This window comes from Daldinia childiae (genome assembly GCF_008694065.1).
Source record: "Daldinia childiae strain JS-1345 chromosome Unknown Scaffold2, whole genome shotgun sequence".
Classification (NCBI taxonomy): domain Eukaryota; kingdom Fungi; phylum Ascomycota; class Sordariomycetes; order Xylariales; family Hypoxylaceae; genus Daldinia; species Daldinia childiae.
The window spans coordinates 3987215-4008874 of record NW_022984643.1 but is presented as its reverse complement, the minus strand read 5'-3'; the positions used below and the strand labels follow the sequence as shown (position 1 = coordinate 4008874).

Sequence of the window (21660 nt, the reverse complement as noted above, 5' to 3'; positions counted from 1 at the left end):
ACGCAGGAGATCAGACCCAGGATGCTATTATCTATGCTGGGATCTAGGGCCGGTGAGCCGTTCGTGGTATGTGCACTACATACATACCATAGTACATAATTACGAAGCGGCTGTCAATAAGAGCAGATCAATAGCCTTGTCATCAGCTCATCTGTTCTACAGGGGGGAAATTTCCCATCTCGGGTAGTGAATTGATAATACAACATACAACAGTAATGTCAGTGTCAAAGCTGGGGGGGGCTAAGTGGACACAATAATACTCATTTTCGGGTTTGAGACCGACGAAGTTGGGATGAGACTGACTATCCAACTTGAAGTGTCTCAAAGTGGTCGAGCCGCGTCCGGGGGTCACAGGGGTTATTATTGGTTAGACTAACAACTTTGAAAAGGAAAACCCCTGGCGCCACTTGGATCGCCTCATGGCTCAACTCCACACAGCTATGGGACTTCAATCAACAAATGCGATTCTGGGCTCTGTTTTCATATCCTAGATGTCGTGTGGTTATCAAGGACCTCGGACAAGGGGCTCAACTTATCCATATTTGTATATAGATCTCCAAAGTGTAAACCACTTCCTAATTCATTTAAAAAAAGGCGATACGAGGTTGACTGATCTTAGATCATGTACTGGTAATTGAGTAATTAAACTTGAAAAATTATAGGGGGAATCCATCTTGAAGGGGTGGTAACTAGTTGTAATTATGTCTAGTTAGTTAAAGACTTATTAGATCGGTTAGCTAACACTTAAGAATACCTAATGTCCGAATATTATATTTCATATACTTTTTTGCTTTTTACAGACATGTCACTATTCCGACATTCCACGCGACTCTATCAAAGCAGTTATCCCTCCTGTGACGACGCCAAGTTCAAGAATCAGATTACCGCCCGGCAACGATGTCCTCCGGGGTTAGGTAAATCTTATGATGTTGAATAAGGTTCCATCCATAGGGCCATAGATTATCTCACCATTGCCGCTGCCGGGTCGTCATCCCCGCATAAATATCCTACGTCGCTTTGATGTGTGGGATGTGGATGGCACACAGGGTTCGTTCTTTGACGTTGATTGATCGCCTCTTGGTGTCTCATCCGAATGGATCTTGCGGCTCTTACGTAGGCGGTCTACGAAGTTATCTTTATGGCATTAATCATCTTGTGGTAATCCACTTCGATATTTACACCCAGATGTCTTTAGAGTCAGGCTCAAACATAAGACTCAACTCTAACCACAGTGTTATATCATATATATAATGTGAACGATTCTTAGTCCTCATTAAGATCCCTATCAAGAAATAAGCATACAGATTTTTCTACTTCCCTATAAGCGTAGGCTCAGATAAGTTTGCTTATAATGTAGTGCTATGGCAAGCCAGCTGTAAGATATTAATACGTCTCAACCACTCGCTCAAGCAAAAACGATATAATAGTCTTAGAAGTGATGATGCTCTTTTAATCTCAACAAAGTTTCGAATTGTTTGTACAGATTGGCCTTGGCCTTAGCCACGCCAAGGAAACTTCTAAAGAATGCCACGATGAACCTCAAAACGATCTTGCCATTACGTCTATCAAATGAGGCACGACCCGCCGCCAGTCTAGGTAATTGGTAATTGTACAGCGTAAGCTCGCTTTAACCGATAATTAGCTTGTCCTCCTCGGGGAACTCGTACGAGGGGATCTCGAGGTTGAGCGGCGCCGGTCCTTTCCTTATGCGTCCCGAGATGTCGTAATGCGATCCGTGGCACGGGCAGAACCACCCGCCGAAGTCTCCCGCCTCGCCGATGGGCACACAACCTAGATGCGTACAGACACCTATAATAACCAATTGTTAGTCATATATATATCCATAGATACCTAGACTTAACAACTAGAGTATCGAGTCATCGGTGTAAAACATAGTTGAAAATAAAAGACAGCCGTACCTAACATGACCAGCCACTCAGGCTTCTGGACACGGTCCTCGTCGGTTTGGGGATCACGCAACGATGAGACGTTGACGGAGTTCGCCTCGTTGATTTCGTCTTCGGTACGGTGTCGGATAAACACGGGCTTTCCTCTCCACTTGATGATGACATTCTTGCCCTCGGGGATAGCATTGAGGTCGACCTCGACCTTAGCCATAGCCAAGACGTCGGCGGATGCGGACATGTTCTTTAGGAATTCTATGTCGAGAGAAGGTTAATTATTAGACAAGCTTCAATTATACCATAACCATAACCATGACCATAACCATAACCATAACTATAATCACAACCAACATTCGGAATTACGGAGCTACGGAAAGTAACGGGCGCGCAGCGTACCTTGCACAGTAGACTTGGCCCCGGCAGCAGTAATAGCGCCCATAGTTCCAACCATGAAGTACTGGAAGAGCAGATTCGTATTGGAGCTGTTCTTAGCCATATAGTGGCCGAAGTCGGGGATCTTGGTAGACTTAGACTCGCCCTTAAACGGGCTGGAGTAAGAACCGGCGGCATCGTTGAGCTGAGTAGTAGTGCTGAGTGCGCGGGCGGCATTTACACGACTACAGGATTTCGCTACTCCTCGCGCGAGCGCACGAGACGCAATCGTCAGAGGCGCCATGGCGTTGTGGACGAATCAATTGATCGGAATCGTAGGGAGAGTCGGTAAGTATAAAAGGTTGAGGTCTTTTTTTTTTCTTTTCGTTCGATATCGAAAGACTTCGGCAATGTTTCCCCAAAGCTACTAAAATGTGGTTCTGCGAAAACGTTCCGTAATTGGCCTCAGGCAACGAAAAATTCAAGAGCTGCGAAATTCCTGTCCATTGATTGGTTCAATTCTTCGGGTTAGCCCGATATCATCTGCTGAGTCAACTTTTTCTACTAACAGTCATGTGACTAGTATTTTATACATGCACGTAAGTGACGTCGATATGTACATACCCAGTATGTAGATGCAAACCCGCAGTGAGGGTACTTAGGTACTTAGGCATTTACCTTACTTCAGCAACAGAAACCCGATCTCAATTGTCACAAGATACATGATGCATACCTATTTTTTTTGTTAGCAACCACAGCGTTGTTTTTGCTATTTCCATAGCAACCTAATGTATAAGCCTAGTTCACTCTGGGGACCGATGCTTCAGAAGATCTAAGTTGCAACCAATTCTTGAATTTATCCTAGTTAAAACATTTACATATATCCACAGTTTGACCTTTTTACTGATTGATATCTTGCTCCCTACAATCATCATGTACACGAACGGACCGATCGTGGACGTCGTCTTGACGAGCATGTACAACTATGATACGTGGTTCCAAGGTCTACAATTTGAGGCTCGTAGGATGGGAATCTGGGAGAACATTGATCCACGTGTATCCAGAGAAAACACCACCAATGACCTAGACTTTCTTGCACCTATGGATCGAGAGCCTTATGAAGCCGCGCTTAAATATCTTAACTCCTCAACACAATCATCGTCAATAGGTACACAGTACCTAGATCAATCAGACACGGAGGCCGTCCGTATCCATGAGAATGTAAAAAGGTACTACATGAATATCTGGACTTGGCTCAAGATTCATGTAAAACCCGAGATCCTTCAAAGCACAAAAGCAACCTGCAACCGGGAAAACAATCATACACTTGCTCACTTCTTGAAAGTGATCCACAAAACCCAGTCGCTACCGGAATCGTCCTACTCCCGGGGATGGGACTATTATGATTAATGTATCAAGCGAGCTAGATATTTTCAAGGTTCTCTAGACCTGTTAGATCTAAGAATGAGCTGGATGAAAAGCAGCTTTCAGCTGATGGGGGGATCACAATATAAGGTGTAATTGTTAGCGATTACAGCGTCATTATCCTCATGTCTTATACTAGATGCAAAGTAAGAGCTCTCAGATATGACCATAAGCTCGCAAAGTCGTGTCAGCCATCTTTGCATAAACGCCTACCCTGCAAACCCCTTCAATCCACAAGTACACCAACCATCCCTCTAAACTGATTCGTGTAGATAAGAGCCCATCTCTTAGTGAATTCGTTTTAACTCCTCGACAAGATTTCGCATAGCTTCGACGTCAGGGCCTAATCCTGCACATACCTCCTCCTGTATCTTCTCATCAATGTCCAAGAATCGCTCAAGGAACTCTCCGTCTATGAAGCGAAACGGCCCTTCCGACTCGCGCTCCTCGTTCCTAAAAGATCGATATCTAGAGAAGAGTATGTTACCCGTAGTCTCCACGACCTCTGCAAGCTTGATCTGGAATCGGATCAGCAGATCCTGGTACTCTGGTGCAATAGTTCCGAACAAGTAGACGCCCCCTTCAACCTGTGATTTTATTTGTTAGTAACAATGCTGTTTGTAAAAGACCATAAGATAACTTACCGTGCCGAGAAATGCGCGCGGGATGACGACGGCATTCTCGCTAGCATCTACTACGACCTTTCGGATCTTATTCACCATTTCGCCAAGGTTGATCTCACTCGTGATTTCCATGCGGCGTTTGTCCTCTATCGTGACGCCGGCCAGGTTTCGCCTTAGTACCAGTAAGTTGCCCTGCGCGTCCGACTCTAACCATGATTCCTGGTCTATATGACACACGGCGGTGGCCCAGAATGCTTGGTAATGTCTTGAGACTTCCACAAGCTTAGCCGCTTGGCCATCAGCAGGTGGGACATACTCAACTAGCGTCATTGATTTCATCAGGTCAGCGACCGCGATGATGTTGCCATCGATTGCCAAGTCAACAGGATAAGCAGCTGGTCGATATGATGCTACTTTCCTCAACTCTACAGACGTTGAAGATATCTCATCGTATGAGTACAAGATAACCGTCTTTGCTAAGGCCGCAACAACCATATCTCCCATGACGGCTAGACACCTACAAGCACCTTTCAAGTCCTTGCTGCTTATTATGTAGGGGACTCTTTCACTGTCAACCCCGATAACTAAGATTCTGCCTCTGATAAAGTCCTCTGGTGAGGTACCTTGCGGTCTGTCGAGAAAAGAGGTGCCAACTAAAAATCTTTCAACCGGATTCCCATACGAGTCGGGAAGCTCTGCTCGAATGACAGCCTCTACCGCTTCCACCCGTGTCGAACTGCTTAAAACAATACTACTTCCAAGCTGCTTGAAAGCAACTTCATCTACCAACTTAAATGAGCTAGTGAGAATCTCCGCATTGTTCTTAACCTCCCTTTTCAAACAGCCCAGGCCAAAGGCCCTCTCGCTACGAGAATAGGCTATGCGACGAATAGTTTCTCCCATTGGTAGTGTTTGCACGTGTGTTTGGCGTCCTGTATCTATTTGTGATATTTTGATTTCTTTTTCTGTTGCAACAACAATTGAGTCTGGAAAGGCTTCGGTATCAAATGGACACACGCAGGTTGCATCATCGGCCGTGACTGCTGAGTAGACTATTCTGCCTTCGGCCGCGTAAATCATACTGGGATGCTCGCTTGTGGCGAATACGTTGTAGATTCCCTCGGCCCGAGGGATCAATTGCAACCCAGCCTGTCGTGTCCCTAGAACAACACTCTTCCGCCCAGATAGAGAAAAGTCTGCCTTGGATATGTTGAAGGTGATAACAAAACCATCCTCCATGGCTATGAACAACGTTGGTCCAGCTAGGTGTGGGGGAAGAACTTGCGCGAGCACGATGCCTCGCGGTATAGAAGCGTTATTATCTTTTCGCCGCAAGTTCTCTCCGTGGATAGACTGTAGTGTCTTTAGATCAATAATGGATATCATGCCCGATTTCCAGAAGCCGACAACGCCAATGGAAGGATAGTCTGGAGGTAGGTGTACACAGGCAACTTGGTCTTTATCTTCTAGATCGTTATACTCGACTCTGACTAGGTCTTGTTCTATTCGTATAGATAAAAGAGCCGACCCGTTAACGGAGAGCAGAATCCACTCATCACTTGCTGATACGTTTGTTATGTGCCCTTCAGCGGGTTTCCATGTCGATACAACGACACCACTCTCCAAATCTACAAGCAGTGCGCTGGTCGTAGTGACCTGGAGTATTCGACCATTTGGGAGATTTCGGGCTAGCAGCGTCTGCTCGTCAAATATCATTCCTCCGAATTCCTCTAGTTCTTCAACCTCGGCGCCAGGCGTAAACTTGAATATTCGAGTTTCCGTTAAGAGAGAAACGACCAAGGTATCAGTCTTGGATGCCTCGTGGGATTTAAGGGGAAATAATGATCGAACATTTTCCATATCGGAAAGAACGCCGATGTCATCTAACCCAACACCACTTCGTACACTACGTAAGCTCCCATCTTTATGAGCGCCGCTACCTGTAACAATCCTTGCTTGACCAGAAGAGTATTCATTAGTAGTTTGACCTTCCCCTTCGCGATTTCCCAAATCCATAATATTGAGGTCCAGAATCGGAGCAATATTGTTCAAAGTCTGGATTAAACGTAGCGACTTCGCTTCGAGGTCGACATGGAAAACCTGAGAGTCCCCGTATTGAGATCCGACAAACAAAACATTATCCCCCACGTAGACGAGGGTGTATGCCCTCGAAGTCTCTCCGATCTTGGTCATTTCCAGGCCGGTTACCACAGGTCCGTCGAGTAGAATCTCGAGAAGCCACATGGCTCCATAGTCGTCTCCAATTAAGTAATGTGAAACATCATATTCGGCCCAAGCTACGAAGATGGATGATTCCTTCAATGGAGTTTCAACCTTCTTCTTTGCGGCGTCATCGTAATATACTAGCCTGGTCTCCCCAACAACAATTAACCCGCCGAGTTGAGCTCGCGCGGTAGAGGCGTTTCGTATTATGTAGCGTTTTTGGTCCTCTTCGCCTTTACCAACTGGGATCAAGATTCTCGCGCCAGGATCTGGGATATCTATACGATCAACCTGATCTCGGACTTCGAACCTAGAAACCTCTGTGTTCTTGTCGTCGGCTGTTAGACGATATGTGACGAGCTGAGAGTCGGGGATATCGGTTCGGGTTTGATAGAGGAATGCGATCTTTGGGTGACCAGTTTCAACATGTAGAAAGGTTGCCCCTTTGATATAAAGCTCTGATACTCGGACCTGATCCATCCAGTGAAGGTTTTGCCTCTTGCTCTTTACAGTGTGCATTCGTAAAACATTAATTACTCCTTCCCAAAGGAAGACTACCATAAACCGCCCTGTCGGGTCCACTACACACATATCCTGGCTCTGGGCATCACGCATGTGTTTCTCATGGATATCGAAGAAAGAGTCGACCGTTTCTAATCTTTTAGTTGTAGTATTCCATCCGAAGGTGAAGTAATGAAATCTATCAGTTCCAATAAAGACCAACTCAGTCTTGGTATCTCGAGGTTGGAGCTTCTGTAATATGGAGATGGTACCATTTACTCGTCTCGTGTCGGTATGCACCAAAGTGCCGGACTCGTGAAGCTTCCATATTTCTAGACGATTAGTTTTGCTGGTAAAAGTCAGCTTTCACATGGTCGATAAACAGTCTATTTGCTTAGGCAAACCCACGCAAGAATCAAGCACTCATCCTCACCAGGAAACAGGTTGACACGAAGTGCGTGTCGCACACTGTTAGGCCGGTGAATAGGCGCTATGTATGCCATTTTCGCGAAATTCGCATTGTTTGCAGGGACTAGAACATGGCAAGATGTGAGAAGCTTAACCGTTACTTTAAGTTGAATCTCTGAGCTTCAATAATAAATAATATGATGCAAAGGTCCGGCAATAAGCAACTGCCTCGCGGGGATTGGAGATAAGCGATAAAGCTTATATGTGGGGTTGCCGCATTATTAGCGTAACGCTAGTATTAGCGCTATAACATTATAAAGTCCCAGTCTGCCAGTTTATAATGCAAATAAACAGTTATCACAAATTCTACTGGAAAGCAATAGGAGAAATGCAATTCACCGACGTGAATAATATTATATTAAGTGCTTTAGAGTTATAGATTTATAGAGTTAAAGAAGATTACTTCTTATTATATTAGAACCAGCTTGCTATAAGCATATCTTTAACCAACACATCAAATATTAGTATTTAATTAGTCTTTAACTTATACAACGAATGTGTAAGTTCAAAGACATATAAGTATAAGCAATAAACTTAGAAGAGTTCGATACTAAACTATAAAAGAGATATCGGATAGTTAACTAGTGAGTTAATAAAGAATCAATGTCTAAGTTCTATATAAATTTCTCATGTAGGTATTATAGACTATTAATGGCTACCACCCTTATATGAGATAAATATAGGTACTCTAACTAAAGAAACATACATCTCGTGGCATAAGATACAATGCAGAATATGTGACGCGTCAGGATGTTCGGACTGTTATATTCTGAGCCGAGCAAGAGACTGTAATCGAACTCCAAGTCACGGACTAGTTGAAGGTTAGAAGTATTAGGTACTTTGTAACAATAATGCCCCCGAGATTCGACCCGAGTAAAATTTGCATAAGCCTTTGGCAATTCTTCAGTAATAGATCGTAGGGTATAATGGCTCACATGCTTGGCGGAGCTCCTGCGCTGAAGCTAACCTACTGAGTGGTTTAACACTGTGGCTCGCAACGGGATGATATACATTGAAAGTCTATGATGATGATGATGATGATGATTATGTCCTGCCTGATAGCGACGACGGGTATAAATTGTATTGGTTGTATCTGACATTTTCTGTTGCCTCTAAGTTTGACTCGCTTGCTGAAAGTTTCAGAAAAGTACTTTACGTTCAACTCTTCCAGAGCAAGGGACCTTATGATCAAAGATTCAATGATGCTGAACTTCACGCATGCCTTTCACAGGCCCTAAGTGCTTTGAAAATATCACAAAGGGGTTTTGTATAGAATAAGAGAACCTCGAGTGATTTCAAAGTTCCCTCTCAGGTTGCCTGCTTCTCATTGTAATCGCATCTATTATGTACAATTGACTAAGATCCGGACCGGGTTGAATCATCCGATTAAATCTAATGCTTCGCTGCCTTCTCGTCCGCATCGGCTTGTTTCAAGAAGTTCCTATTATCGTCAGTTAGCAATGGTTCGTCGCGGGATATCCGGGATAGCGCACTGGATGAAATCGGCCTCGTCGGGGCTTGATGCGTTGATGGGAGGGGTCTGAGTAGTCTTCTTGCTTCCACCGCTGAACCCGACGTAGCTGCCGGTGAATAGGGTAGCGAGAACACCCATTGCGAGCTGGAGAGAGCAAGATAATTAGCATGTTGATGTCGACTGTAGTAGATATATATTGCGACGCACGTAATGGGAGCCGATCTGGCGGCCGAAGATAGTGTACATGGCAACCATATTGACGGTATTGACGAATTGACCACGAGCGAATGGATATAGGGAGGTTCCGATACAAGTCGACGTGGGCGTAAGTGTCCAAATGGTATTTGTATGTAAATCGTCAAAATACTGCTCAGAAGCTCCGAAGTTGAAATCCCCAAATCTGATCTAACTTAGAGACGTTAGCTTTAGTGGGTCCAAAGGCGCTTTGTTTGATTCGTTAGACGATGTAGCCTATGCCGAGGTTTATCCATGAAAAATATCCCGGACAAAACCCGGCCTGGGCAAACGGATCTAGCAGCAATACGGTGGACTATTAGTCCAACTGTGCCAAAATCAAAAAAGTCAGTCGCACTATATCAAATAAGGTAATAGTAACATGAGGATTACAGTATAAGTTCGGCTATTTCTACTATATACACAATTTATAAGGTAATACATACCTTTTATATGAGGATAACTTTACTAATATATATTCGAATTACTTAAAATTGGTATTGGTATTTTTATTAAAAGACAAAAATTTTAACCTAAGTCTTCTATAACTCGACCTTGAATTCGTAAAGATATTAAAAAATATAAGCATTATTCAATACATTGCAGGCTACTTTCGCTTTCCCCACGAACTAGAAATAATAACCAATAAGATTCAACCTTTACTTTAACCTTAAATATATACAAATACGTAAATATACAGGATACAACTTATACACTGTAATAACTTCGCGAATATCCTATTTTAAAAATTATAATTGGTATCATTTTATAGCTTCAATTAATGCGAAAATAATTATTCAAGTTGCATCTTTATATGTCTTTAAGCTGGAGTATTATATCAATATCAAATAGGTGTTGAGAGGCTAACACGTGATACCCTTCAAGACCAACATCTTGAAAAGGCCGCAGATATTTCAACAACAAACGAACTATCTAATACGTATCTTATAAACATGCAAATTGGACCATTATTTTCGCATCAATTGAAGCTATAAAATGATACCAATTATAATCTTTGAGACAAGATATTCGTAAAGTTATCTTGGTATATAAGTCGTACCATATATACATAATAATAAAAAATAATAAAAATAATAGAAAACCTTATATTTCATGTATTTCAATATACTGTGCACCTAGCGTTGCTTATTAAATTACCCTTTTTGGACAGCTCCCACCCATTTTCTTGATTTTGGCACAGTTGGACTAATAGTCCACCGTAAGCAACAAGCTTTGAGCCGGGGTAACGAGTAAGAAAGACCGTCCGAATGCCGATAGGTAGCGACGTCACCAAGAGTGTCGATAAGCTTCCACACTTTCCCGATTTAGGTTACATTTAAGTATGCTAGGCCCCATTCTTGCGAAACTTTGATATTGGGTATTATAACTGTAAACTATTACCTCAAATAACTAGTTCTACCTAGGTAGATATATTATAATTTACCTAGTTATCGCTTCCCTTGGGTTTGTAGCCACGATGTTCTGGAGTAAAGGACCGGACAAGACTGAAGCTGCGAAGGATAAGAAACCAGAAGCCCCGCCATCCGCAGTAGCCAACACCAGCTCGCGCAGCGATGTCAACGAGTTTGGTCCCAATAAGCTCCCAACGCAGCGCAAGCTGCCAAAGGACTTACAGAACATCGTGGATAAGGCCGACAAAGATGAGAACTTCTTTGATGAGCTCGTAGAAGGATAGTATGTTGCGCATGGTATAAATGCAGTTGATACATTGTTGGGCTAATATGATTTTGCTTAGTGCGCCTGATTCTACCGAGTCCAACCTACGATATGCCGCCTACGCGAACAGACTACGAACTATTATGCTCTCGGCTCATCGTTATGTAGCATATACTTCGGATATAGGAGAGTCCTTCAGGCCTGTCGCACATCCGTGGCTAGTCAGAAGCGCATATGGTGTATCTTGGGCATACATCTTAGGTGATGTCTCGTATGAAGGATATAAGGCCTACTGGCAGAACCAGCGGACGTTAAACCCGCAGATAGTCTTGTCAGAAAAGCAGCAGAAAGCTACTGGTTTATCGACTGTAGCACCTGCTGATGCCAAGCCTGGAGTCGTATCGCCGTTGGAGGATTACCGCACCGTTATGGTCCAACGAGGTATCTTCCAGAGTCTGGCTTCGATGGGATTACCTGCTTTCACGATCCACAGTGTTGTCAGATACTCGGGGAGGGCATTGAAGGATGCTAAGAACAAAACGGTTAGGGTATGGGGCCCTATAGGGCTTGGCCTTGCTATTGTACCATTCTTACCGACGCTTTTCGATAAGCCGGTCGAAAATGCTGTTGAGTGGATGTTCCACAAGGGTTTTGCGGCATACGGTGGGCAGGGGTATGTTGGCGAATCTCCAACGACAGGCCGGGAAGCCGCCTTGGCGCAGAGGCCAAATACGCAGTCGAAAGAAAAAGAATTGTAGGAAACTGAATAGTTACAAGATAAAAGATGAACTAGCATATACGGCGTAAGGAAAGGCGTCTCCACTCTCTGGAGACATGTTTTGATATCACTACAAGGCCTGAATTAGGGGTGATGGGGGGATCACCATGGAATGCGTGTATACATTGTGCTTCAAAGTGAGCTGTGTCTATATAGCACATCCATAAATATAAATCAGATGCTCTGCTCCTATTAATTGAGGTATCTCTTTATCCCGCTCAAAATGCAGTTCTAGAAACGCTATTTCAAATGCAATGAGTCGTAATTCGTAAGGTTAGGTTTACATTTCGATAAGATCAGGCGGTGGCCCTATACCTCGCAGTAACACTACCGTATTACCACTCACAAGCGCAGAGCCAACCTTTTCGTTGAACTCCAATACCCGTCCGCCTTCAACGTGGAATACCCGAAGCTTATCCCTCTCCTCAGAAGACTGATTGTTAACATTCTCGATCTGTAGACTCTTGGCCGCGGCATCCAGTACTCTGCCAACGACCCAATCCTTCGAAAAGAAAAACTCGCCCTTATAATTCTTGGCCGTTGTGGTTTCGGCCTCTGCTTCTACATATAGGTATACCCTCTTTTCAGGCGGCAGCTTCGCGTCTCCCTTAGCAACCTTCTTTAGGTTATTAACGGCGACGAGGCGCGCCGATGCTGACGTAGGCTTGGGTTTCGGAAGCGCCCGACTTGCTACCTCTCTCTTAGCGGCGCCCCAGGCCTTCAATTTTGCGAATGCGGACTTCGTTTGTTCGGAGACGTCGAACTGGGGGCGCGCGCCGATAGGTATTTTATTTTTGCAGTCGTGTTCCTCCTTTAGCCGATGCTTAAGACAGTAATCGCGATTGCATGTCGAGCAGTGAACACCGGGGACTAGAGATGTGCCGACTACAGTCTTGCAATCCGTCGCGGCGCATGGCTTTTGCGAAACGAGGTCGCGCAAGCGCTTCCCCTCGCCTACGGAGGGTTTTGCCAACTGAGCTTGGCGTCGTCGTTCGGCCCAGGCGCCGGCATTAGCGCATTTGTGAGAGGTCTCGCTTCGGTGGTCGAGGCAGAATGTCTTCTTGCAGCTTTGGCAAAAGAAGGGTAGAAAATCAAGCTGGTTGCAGTATTCGAGTTGGCAGTGCTTGCCGACAAGAGATACGTCGGCTTCTTTATCCATTTTGACGTAGCTTGTATCTTCAACGTCGGCTGATGAGGATGCCATTTTTAAAAATTGGTAACGAGATCCTCTTATATAACTTTCCCCTATTTAATTAAAAAAGAAGAAAAGAAAAGAAAAAGACGGTAGGCAGATAGCGACTCGTAAGCCTCGAAGATGGCGAGGCTGATGATTAAGATGTCGCGGAATAGTCTGGAAGGAGCTGTGAGTTAGGGAGAGGCCGATTTTAGGTAAGTTAGTGGCGGGGCTATAAATGCGCTGCGGCTGAATTAGGTGGGAAGCTTACGCTAGAGTTTGGGTACCTACATACCTCCTTAGGTAGCTTTTACTACTCGGGCTATCGGGGTTCACTAACTAGTCCTAGTTAAGGTTTAATTGAACTTTAAAGGGCCATGATAAGTCACGGGGTTTCGTGTTTTCGGCGCATTTCGATGACGACAATTAATTCGTGCCTTACAAGGTTCTGTCTTACATAGCGAAGTGTCGTGATGTTGTAAAATACCCATGTATAGGTAAAGTCCGGTTTAATTCTAACTTAACTACATTCTTAATGTTATCATCAATATGCCTCCATACGTACCGCGCAAGCGATTGCGCACCCCGCCACAAGACCGCGACAACCGGGTTACAAAAGAGCCAAGTAGGGGTAAGAGCACACCGATAGCATCCGTGCCGCCTCGCAAGAGTACTTTATTCGATGATCTAGATTCAAGCGCTAAGAAGGGCTCCGCTGAAAAGACTAAGTCGGTTATACAACAAATGCATGAAGATAACGATGATAGTGATGATAGTTCACTCACTTCTCTTTCAGATGCTGATTTCGAGGATGTGCCGGCTACTAAGCGACAGAAAGTGAATCATGATCCAAAGGAGTCGGAAGATGAGGATATGGAGTTTGAAGATGTCCCTTCCCATGAGATTCAGCAGCAGGATCCAGATTTGGGGGGTGATTTAGAGTTGACATTAAACCGAGAAAATGAACTTCCATTGACTAGCGAAATGGGTAAGAAAGGGCCCTCGAAAAAAGAAAAGGCCATCCGTATTTCAATACACTGTATGCACATTCAACTCCTACTCTGGCATAACGCGATCCGGAATTCCTGGCTTTGTGATAGAGAAGTCCAAGCTATTATGATTTCACACTTGTCTCCGAGGTTATGGGACGAGGTAGATCGCTGGAGACGAAACAGCGGCTTAGACATACCTGAAGACACCCCAAAGAAGCCTACAAAGGCTAAAGCTGATCCAAAAGGAAAAGGAAAGGGGAAGCAACGGGCTTCAGTATCGACGAGAAATTGGAGCAACGCAGCAGACAGACTTGAAAAAGGCGTCCCTGACATGAGTCATGGTGATCCTTTATTAAGACTTATGAAATGTCTCGTGTCATGGTGGAAGCAAAGATTTCGAATAATTAGCCCTGGGTTGCGCAAAGTCGGTTACATGAACGCCAGAAGACTAGGAAAACTAACTTCGAGCTTCGAAAAGGAAGGCGACGATTCGATTCGGTTTGGGGAACGGATTAAGGATCTCGAGGAGTTCAGACAGCGCGCTCAGGATTGTACTGGTAGTCGCGACGTCGGAGCTCAACTCTTCACTGCGCTATTAAGAGGACTTGGACTAGAAGCACGAATGGTGGCAAACCTCCAACCACTGGGATTTGGCTGGAGTAGGGTCGAAGAAGCAGATGCTGAAATCAATGCCCAAAAGGCCCAAGATGATACAAGCACGCCTACCGAATCTACGCCGAAGAAACCGAACGGAAAGAAGAAAAGGGTGAAACCAGCAACCCGTCGAGCAAAGAAGAATGATGAAAATGCTCTAAAGATGGACTTGGATGATTCGGATGAATATGGCGATCCGCTCACAGATGAAAGTAATGACGACTCATCAGTAGTTGATGTTACAGACACTGTTCGTCCAAAGCGGGCAGAAACAAAAGTTTATGATAAGGACCTTGAATTTCCTCATTATTGGACTGAGGTTCTTTCCCCGGTAACGAAGGAATTTCTTCCGGTGGATCCCATTGTGAAATCGGTTGTCGCTAACAGTAGAGACCTAATCGAAACCCTAGAACCACGAGGAGGCAAAGCCGACAAAGCAAAGCAAGTTATGGCTTATTGTATTGGTTTTTCTCAAGATGGCACGGCCAAAGATGTGACGGTACGGTACCTCAAGAAGAACATTTTCCCTGGTAAAACGAAAGGGTTTAGGATAGTTGAAGAGAAAATACCAGTATACAACAAGCATGGCAAGATCAAGAGTTACGACCAGTTTGATTGGTTCAAATTAGTTATGCGAGGTTATACCCGGGGCGATAGGAAACACCCAATCACAGAAGTAGACGAGACAGAAAACTCCACTGATCTCATGCCGGCGAAGGCAGAGAAGAAGGAAGTTAAGGAAGGAGAAGAGACATTACAGTACTATAAGACTTCAAAGGAATACGCCTTGGAGCGTCATCTCAAACGCGAAGAGGCTCTTCTTCCCGATGCTATTCCTGTCAGGGTGTTCCGCAACAAAGGGAAGGCATCCAAAGTTGAAGAGGAAAATGTATATCTGCGAAAGGATGTGGTGACAGTAAAGAGTGCCGAGACCTGGCACAAGCAAGGCCGAGCTCCCATCGAAGGCGTCCAACCACTCAAGCATGCTCCATATAGGGCGGCGACTACCAATAGACGAAGGGAAATTGCCGAGGCCGAAAGGGCAACAGGCCAAAAAGTCATGCAACCCCTATACAGCTTCGACCAGACAGATTGGATAATACCTCCTCCTATTCAGAATGGCATCATTCCGAAGAACGAATATGGGTATGTTAATCCCTTGGCTTACAATACGGCTAAGGCTAATATTGATGCAGGAATATCGATATGTTTGCGGAGCACATGTGTCCAGAAGGTAAATCATGCCGTTTAATATACTGAGCTCCATAATTAACAAGATATAGGTGCCATTCACGTCCCATATCGCGGCGTTGTTCGTGTATGCAAACGATTAGAAGTTGATTACGCGGAGGCGGTTGTTGGGTTCGAATTTGGTCATCGGATGGCTGTGCCCGGTATGCCATTTATCTCCTCGGTATATAACCCAATATGATGATTACTAATTTTTATTCTTAGTTATCCAAGGCGTAGTCATTGCCGAGGAAAACTATGAGCGTGTAATGGAGCAACTCGAGAAAGACGAGGCAGAACGGGCGAGGAAAGAAAATGAGAAGCGGCGCAAGGAGGTTCTATATACATGGCGGAGGTTCTTAATGGGTTTACGAATCGCAGAAAGGTTTAAGCAAGATTATGGCTATCTGGATGAGTCGGTGGAGGTATTTGGCCACGCTCCCGACAATGATAATGAGAAGGGCTTCGAGGCCATGCGCGAGAGAGACGAGGACATGGCCGGCGGATTCTTACCTGAGGGGTATGAAGAAGAGGACGCGGTCGAAGAGAAAGAGGTCCCTCGTCAAACCTCTGGGTTCTTCCCAGGTGGCGATGAAGAGGAAGATTCAGATGACGGGAACGATCCTTTTGAGGTAGACTACGGGAAGCAGAAGGACGTAGAAGATCCTCCTATCGAGGAGTCCCCCGAACCGGAAGTTCCAGCTAAAGTAGCACCTAAAAAGGCTGCTCCAAAGCCGAAAGCGAAACCGAAGCAGCCTGCGCGAAGGCGGACTCGAAGGAAGCTTGCGGTATCTTCCGACGAGGACAATGAGCAGGATGACGAATTCGTGGCTGAGGATGAGGATAGTGGTTAATATATATAATGATGTTGAACAGTATACGTGGCCTGCAATACAGCAGTTATTGTTGCGTCTTGTTTCTAAAAATACCCCGTGTGATAGTTGGCGCACATGTATTTACTATAATATGTAAGGGAATATGAACACTGACAGGCTAGGTAACTAGTGTATACTACTTGAAGAACTAAAAGGACAATGAAATATTATTGGTAAATTTGGTGATAATACCTGTTATTCCCCTTTCAAAGTATACCTGATAAGTTCATTGACACAAACATTCACACTTGCTATGTTTGTATTGCGCACCTAACAATTATAATACACCTAATCGTACCTAGTTAGTTATTATAGTTAGTAAACTACCTAGCTAGAGTCTTTTAAATCGAGCAGTTAATTACTTGTAACTACAAAGTCATCAACGCAAGGCGATGGTGGCCGCGACGACGATACGTCATTTCAGTACGGTTCAAAGCCAGTCTGCGAATAGTAACGAGCATTTAAGTGTATTGACATTCTTTATCTATTAATCGCGCGCACATAATTCCTCGGGTATCTATCTTGATGTGCCTGTCCGAGATATAATAATGTGGTATGTGATATATGCGTGCAAGATGGCCGAACCGTCTGCTCGGATCCGTACTCCTTAGCCACGAGTACATTACCTTAAACGTCATTTCTACGACGCCACTAGCTTCGGCGTCGAATTTATATATAGGTAAGTTAGGTACCTAGGTAGGTTGGGTACCTAAGCAGTAGACCTAGTTCGTATCGGGTGGTTGCAGGTCGGATCGTGTCTTCGTCCCATGAGAGGCAAGGGGTAGCTGCCTTAGCCTCTCTGGTAATTGCAGGATCTCGAAGAAAAGGGACTGGTCGGTATATTTGGATTAATAACTAATGGAATATTTAGATCTCGGAAAAGCAAGGGGGGGAAGTAAGGCATCCCCCAGATCTCGGTAGTGGTCACACACGAAGGGAGTACAGATCAGTCTAATCTGACATCAAGGGATACCTGATCTCGCTTGGCGATATTAAATGCGTCCAACGCATGTAGACCCATGTAGGCACGATCTGCGCTCCACGCAATACCTTGGTAATGTAGCTAGTGTGTCATGGAACTACGCTTGAGTAGGTTCCTATCTCTCTTAGGGGACTCGTACATGCTCAGAGGTCGAGTTGTTGATGAAGATCTCTCTACCCCTAAATACTTAGGCCAGACACTTGGTACCAGTTAGATAACCGTTAGGCCTACACGTGGCGCATAACGGTGAAGAAATACCACGTAGTATATCGTATCTTTATTTGGAATTTTATTACCTTTATGCCCCTTTTCGTTCGGGTATCTCGGAAGGCATCAATAGGGGCGGGCCTATAACAGCGGCCGCATTTGCATATGCCCTTAGACAAGGTTGATTCGTGAAGATGGCATAACTCCTATGCCGCTTCGTCGAGATACTCTACCGTAAGTCCGGGTTGTTCCATAGGACCTCGTAATTGATGCTAGAATGGGGATGCCGGATGCCTGCATCTACAAAAGCCAATCGTAGTTCATGTGACGCAACCCTTTTACTCTCCGAATAGCATCTCGGAGACAAGCTAGCCCTCGGTAGACACTAGTGGAAAAGAATAATACTGATGATTTTGATTATATACCCGTATAGTCAGTTTCTCTACCGACGATATCGAAAATACGATTATACTACGTTCCAGCTAGCCCCCATCAAGTACTACACGCTGACTGCGAGTGTATCGTTATAAAGCCCTAAGAGATGTGACTTCAGGATGTGGTGGTTTCGTGTCAAAGCCGAGCGCTCCTCTCGACGACTTCCCCAGGCCAGTTCCACTTTGTGACACCGAACCACGAGGCTTGTGCACGTTAGAGCAGCGTGGATTGGGCCTCGTGTAGTGTAACGGGATACATCCGTAGAAGGTTGAGTCCGTGTCTCTTTAAATATCCTTGAACCTTGCCAAGCATATATGAGTTCTGTACTGGCCCATACACAAGGCTTTACACTACATGATCTTATCACACCTCCCTTTCCTTCGCACGTCAGTTGATATCCATGACTAGTAAAGAGGACTTGTTCTCCTCGTTCTGGGAAGTACATCTTGGCAAATACAAGGCGCCTTTCTACGAGATTATTTTGAAATAAAAGTACAGAAGACATACTAATATTAGCCCAGGTTGATAAATATCTTGATAGGCTCGTATAATTAACTTTCAAAGTAATTTATGGGAACTTATAACTACGGAACTTCCCATAGAGCTACCTAATCTTGCAGATACCATTCAAAGATACTCCATTAATAACCTAAGGCTTAATATGGAGGTGACATAGAAGCCTCCTCATGACATGACTATGTTGAATCCTCCTGCTGTACCGTTTGAGCGTCTCCAATGCCACACCAAGATAAAGAGAAGTGCCATGAGCGATTATGTACTACAGGGGTGAATCATGTTCTTCACTCGCCTGTCAAGGAACCCAGCCAGTAGCGCTGGTAGAAGTCCGTATGCATGTGGCAGTAAATACATGAGAACGACCTTGGTACCTACAGAGAGGGTTGCTGATAGGACGTTGTGAGGTAAACTATGCAAGCTTGAGCTATCGCCATGCACACCGCCTCATATAGACCACTTACACCACCCGAACTATTCTCACTCCTCGCTGTCTCAGCCCTAGTGAGATACATATTCAAAACTACGGTCGTGACTATAATGGAACGATCTAGTAGTTCAAGAACTTGAGTAACCACTCAGTCAACCATACAAGCCATCTGTTCGCAGATTATGACGGGGCTCCCCCTGTATACTGAGCTGTTGTGTGCTATTGTTAGCGAAGACAAAGAAGGCTTTTTATATAAATCATAATATAACTTCCTACTTGCCTTCAAGACATGTCTGGTCTTTCAATAACGCTGTCAGTGTAACAGATATCTAATAGACACTTCTAAATTTAAATAGTCCACTAATATACAGTAACTTTAGCTATGTCTTTGACGGCATATATAGCCCTACTTCTCGGGGCCTGGACCGTGGACATTCTCCGGAGCTGGTATCGACTTCGACATATCCCTGGACCGTTTTGGATATGCTCTACCAAGCTTTGGCAAATTACGACGCAGATAAGAGGAAAATGGTATCTCGAACTAAAAACGCTTGGGGATCAATACGGTACGTTTATCATTGCCAGACAGCTATTTTCCCCCACCCCCCCCTATTTTACTAACTTTCCCAGGCGACCTCTTCCGGATCGGCCCAAACCAGATCTTGACCACTGATGTAGATATTATCCGTCGAATGGCCCATCCCAAGTCGGAATATACGAGAGGAGCGTTCTATCAGACGTTTAGGTTCAACCCTACGCAAGACAACTCCTTCTCACTCATCGACGACAAGGAACACACCCGCCGCCGAACAAACTTGGGACTCGGCTACGCCGGTAACTCTCACGTAGAAGCCTGTGTTGATCGACAATGTGCGCGACTGGTAGATCTCATCGAACGCAAGTTTATCTCAACCCCTAGCGAGTATCGGCCACTGGACCTAACGGCGGCGACTTTTTTCTTCGCGATGGACTGCGTAGGCGATATATCGTACGGTCGACCGTTCGGATGCTTAGACGAGGGTGAGGACGTTCATAAATTTGTAAAGTGGAACGAGGACTTCTTTTCAACCGCTATTGTGGTATCCAACTTCCACTGGTTAACCAAGATCTTCTTCAAGCCCCCTTTTAATAGGATTTACCCGTCAACCCGCGACGTCGATGGCGTTGGCAAGTACATGGCGTAAGTCTGAACAACATATCTTCCACAACCGTATAAGATTATTCTACTAACTCCTGTGTTAGACTCGCGCAAGCTGCAGTTGAAAAAAGCCTCAGTGACGGCGAGGACCGACGAAGAGATGCCCTTGCCACTTTCCTTGAGCATGGCGTTACTAAGGAAGAAGCTATCAACGAATTGATGCTGCAGGTGTATGTATCCCTAGTAAAAAAAAAACCCCCGCCCAAAGATTATTAGAACTAACAATATCGATATAGTGTTGCTGGAACAGACTCGACTGCAGCGGGTATCCGCATGACTTTCTTACTCCTCGTTGCCAACCCGATGGCATACAACAAGCTCAAGGCAGAGATAGACGACGCAATCGCGAAAGGGGACATCGGTTCGCCGATCAAGGACACCGAATCCCGACAGCTACCGTACCTACAAGCCGTCATCAAAGAAGGTCTTCGCGCATTCCCCATCGTAACAGCCACGTTCTTTAAGAAAGTGCCCAAGGGAGGCGACACCATCAGCGGATATTTTGTCCCCGAGGGTACCGAAGTCGGCCACAACGTCTTTGGCATTATGCGAGCGAAGAAGTACTGGGGCGACGACGCGGACGTCTTCCGGCCTGAGAGGTGGCTTGAGGTCGACGAGAGTACCTTCGAGATGATGGAGGGCGTCCTGGAGACTCTTTGGGGAGCAGGCCGGTATAAGTGTCTTGGTCGGACTATCGCCCAGATGGAATTGAACAAAGTATTTGTTGAGGTATGTCCTGGCGTTGGTAGTTGTGTATAGTCGACACAACTCTAACATTAGCTTCCACCCTGTTAACATCTTTTCTTTCTATAACAAAGCTCACTAACTAACCTAATCTAATAGTTACTTCGACGCTTCGACTTCTCCATCGTCACCCCGCAGAGCCCGGTAGAGATTATAAACTCGGGGTTCTTCCTCATGTCCGAGATGAAGATGCGAGTTACGAAAAGGGAGAGCACGCACGAGGAGAAGATAGAATAAGATGAAGGACTCTAGGCGTGGCCGTATCAGATATTGAGAACTCTGGATTCAAGAGTTATCTCTCACAACATATAATACTTCGAAGAGTTGTAGATACGTATACCCAGTTGATGTTATGAAGACGATGATTATACCCAGGATCGAAAGACTCAAGCATTGGATACCCACCAGCAGTTTTTATTATTTACTTTCCCTTTAATCATAGATAGATAATCTTAATATATTATTTCTATCATAGCAGACTTGAAGTTGAAGTAAACTGTAACCCCTATTAATAAATAATAGACCAGTTATCCAAAGTCTAACTATA

The 21660-nt window shown here is 44.9% G+C and overlaps 7 protein-coding genes across 7 annotated transcripts; 3 read left to right on the top strand and 4 right to left on the bottom strand.

Annotated features, from left to right (window-relative positions):
• Positions 1–1627: 1627 nt before the first annotated feature.
• GL218_01983 (Cytochrome b-c1 complex subunit Rieske, mitochondrial) lies at positions 1628–2580 on the bottom strand (the record flags this gene model as incomplete). The annotated part of the gene is made up of 3 exons (XM_033578470.1): positions 1628–1809; positions 1920–2159; positions 2301–2580. The coding sequence occupies 3 exons, from the start codon at positions 2578–2580 to the stop codon at positions 1628–1630; spliced, it is 702 nt and encodes a 233-aa protein (XP_033439319.1).
• Positions 2581–3988: 1408 nt separating this feature from the next.
• On the bottom strand, positions 3989–7551 carry GL218_01982 (DNA damage-binding protein 1a; the record flags this gene model as incomplete). The annotated part of the gene is made up of 3 exons (XM_033578469.1): positions 3989–4288; positions 4346–7397; positions 7457–7551. The coding sequence occupies 3 exons, from the start codon at positions 7549–7551 to the stop codon at positions 3989–3991; spliced, it is 3447 nt and encodes a 1148-aa protein (XP_033439318.1).
• Positions 7552–8908: 1357 nt separating this feature from the next.
• GL218_01981 (uncharacterized protein) lies at positions 8909–9245 on the bottom strand (the record flags this gene model as incomplete). The annotated part of the gene is made up of 3 exons (XM_033578468.1): positions 8909–8957; positions 9010–9134; positions 9198–9245. 3 exons carry the CDS (start codon positions 9243–9245, stop codon positions 8909–8911), a joined length of 222 nt encoding a protein of 73 aa, XP_033439321.1.
• Positions 9246–10701: 1456 nt separating this feature from the next.
• On the top strand, positions 10702–11659 carry GL218_01980 (uncharacterized protein; the record flags this gene model as incomplete). Its single annotated transcript, XM_033578467.1, has 2 exons — positions 10702–10919; positions 10981–11659. 2 exons carry the CDS (start codon positions 10702–10704, stop codon positions 11657–11659), a joined length of 897 nt encoding a protein of 298 aa, XP_033439320.1.
• A 300-nt stretch (positions 11660–11959) lies between these two features.
• On the bottom strand, positions 11960–12883 carry GL218_01979 (AN1-type zinc finger protein 1; the record flags this gene model as incomplete). Its single annotated transcript, XM_033578466.1, has 1 exon — positions 11960–12883. The coding sequence occupies one exon, from the start codon at positions 12881–12883 to the stop codon at positions 11960–11962; it is 924 nt and encodes a 307-aa protein (XP_033438251.1).
• Positions 12884–13402: 519 nt separating this feature from the next.
• On the top strand, positions 13403–16583 carry GL218_01978 (DNA repair protein rhp42; the record flags this gene model as incomplete). The annotated part of the gene is made up of 4 exons (XM_033578465.1): positions 13403–15645; positions 15696–15733; positions 15783–15893; positions 15955–16583. 4 exons carry the CDS (start codon positions 13403–13405, stop codon positions 16581–16583), a joined length of 3021 nt encoding a protein of 1006 aa, XP_033438252.1.
• A 2970-nt stretch (positions 16584–19553) lies between these two features.
• Positions 19554–21350, top strand: GL218_01977 (Pisatin demethylase; the record flags this gene model as incomplete). The annotated part of the gene is made up of 5 exons (XM_033578464.1): positions 19554–19737; positions 19802–20351; positions 20414–20539; positions 20606–21098; positions 21213–21350. 5 exons carry the CDS (start codon positions 19554–19556, stop codon positions 21348–21350), a joined length of 1491 nt encoding a protein of 496 aa, XP_033438257.1.
• Between the last annotated feature and the right edge of the window lie 310 nt (positions 21351–21660).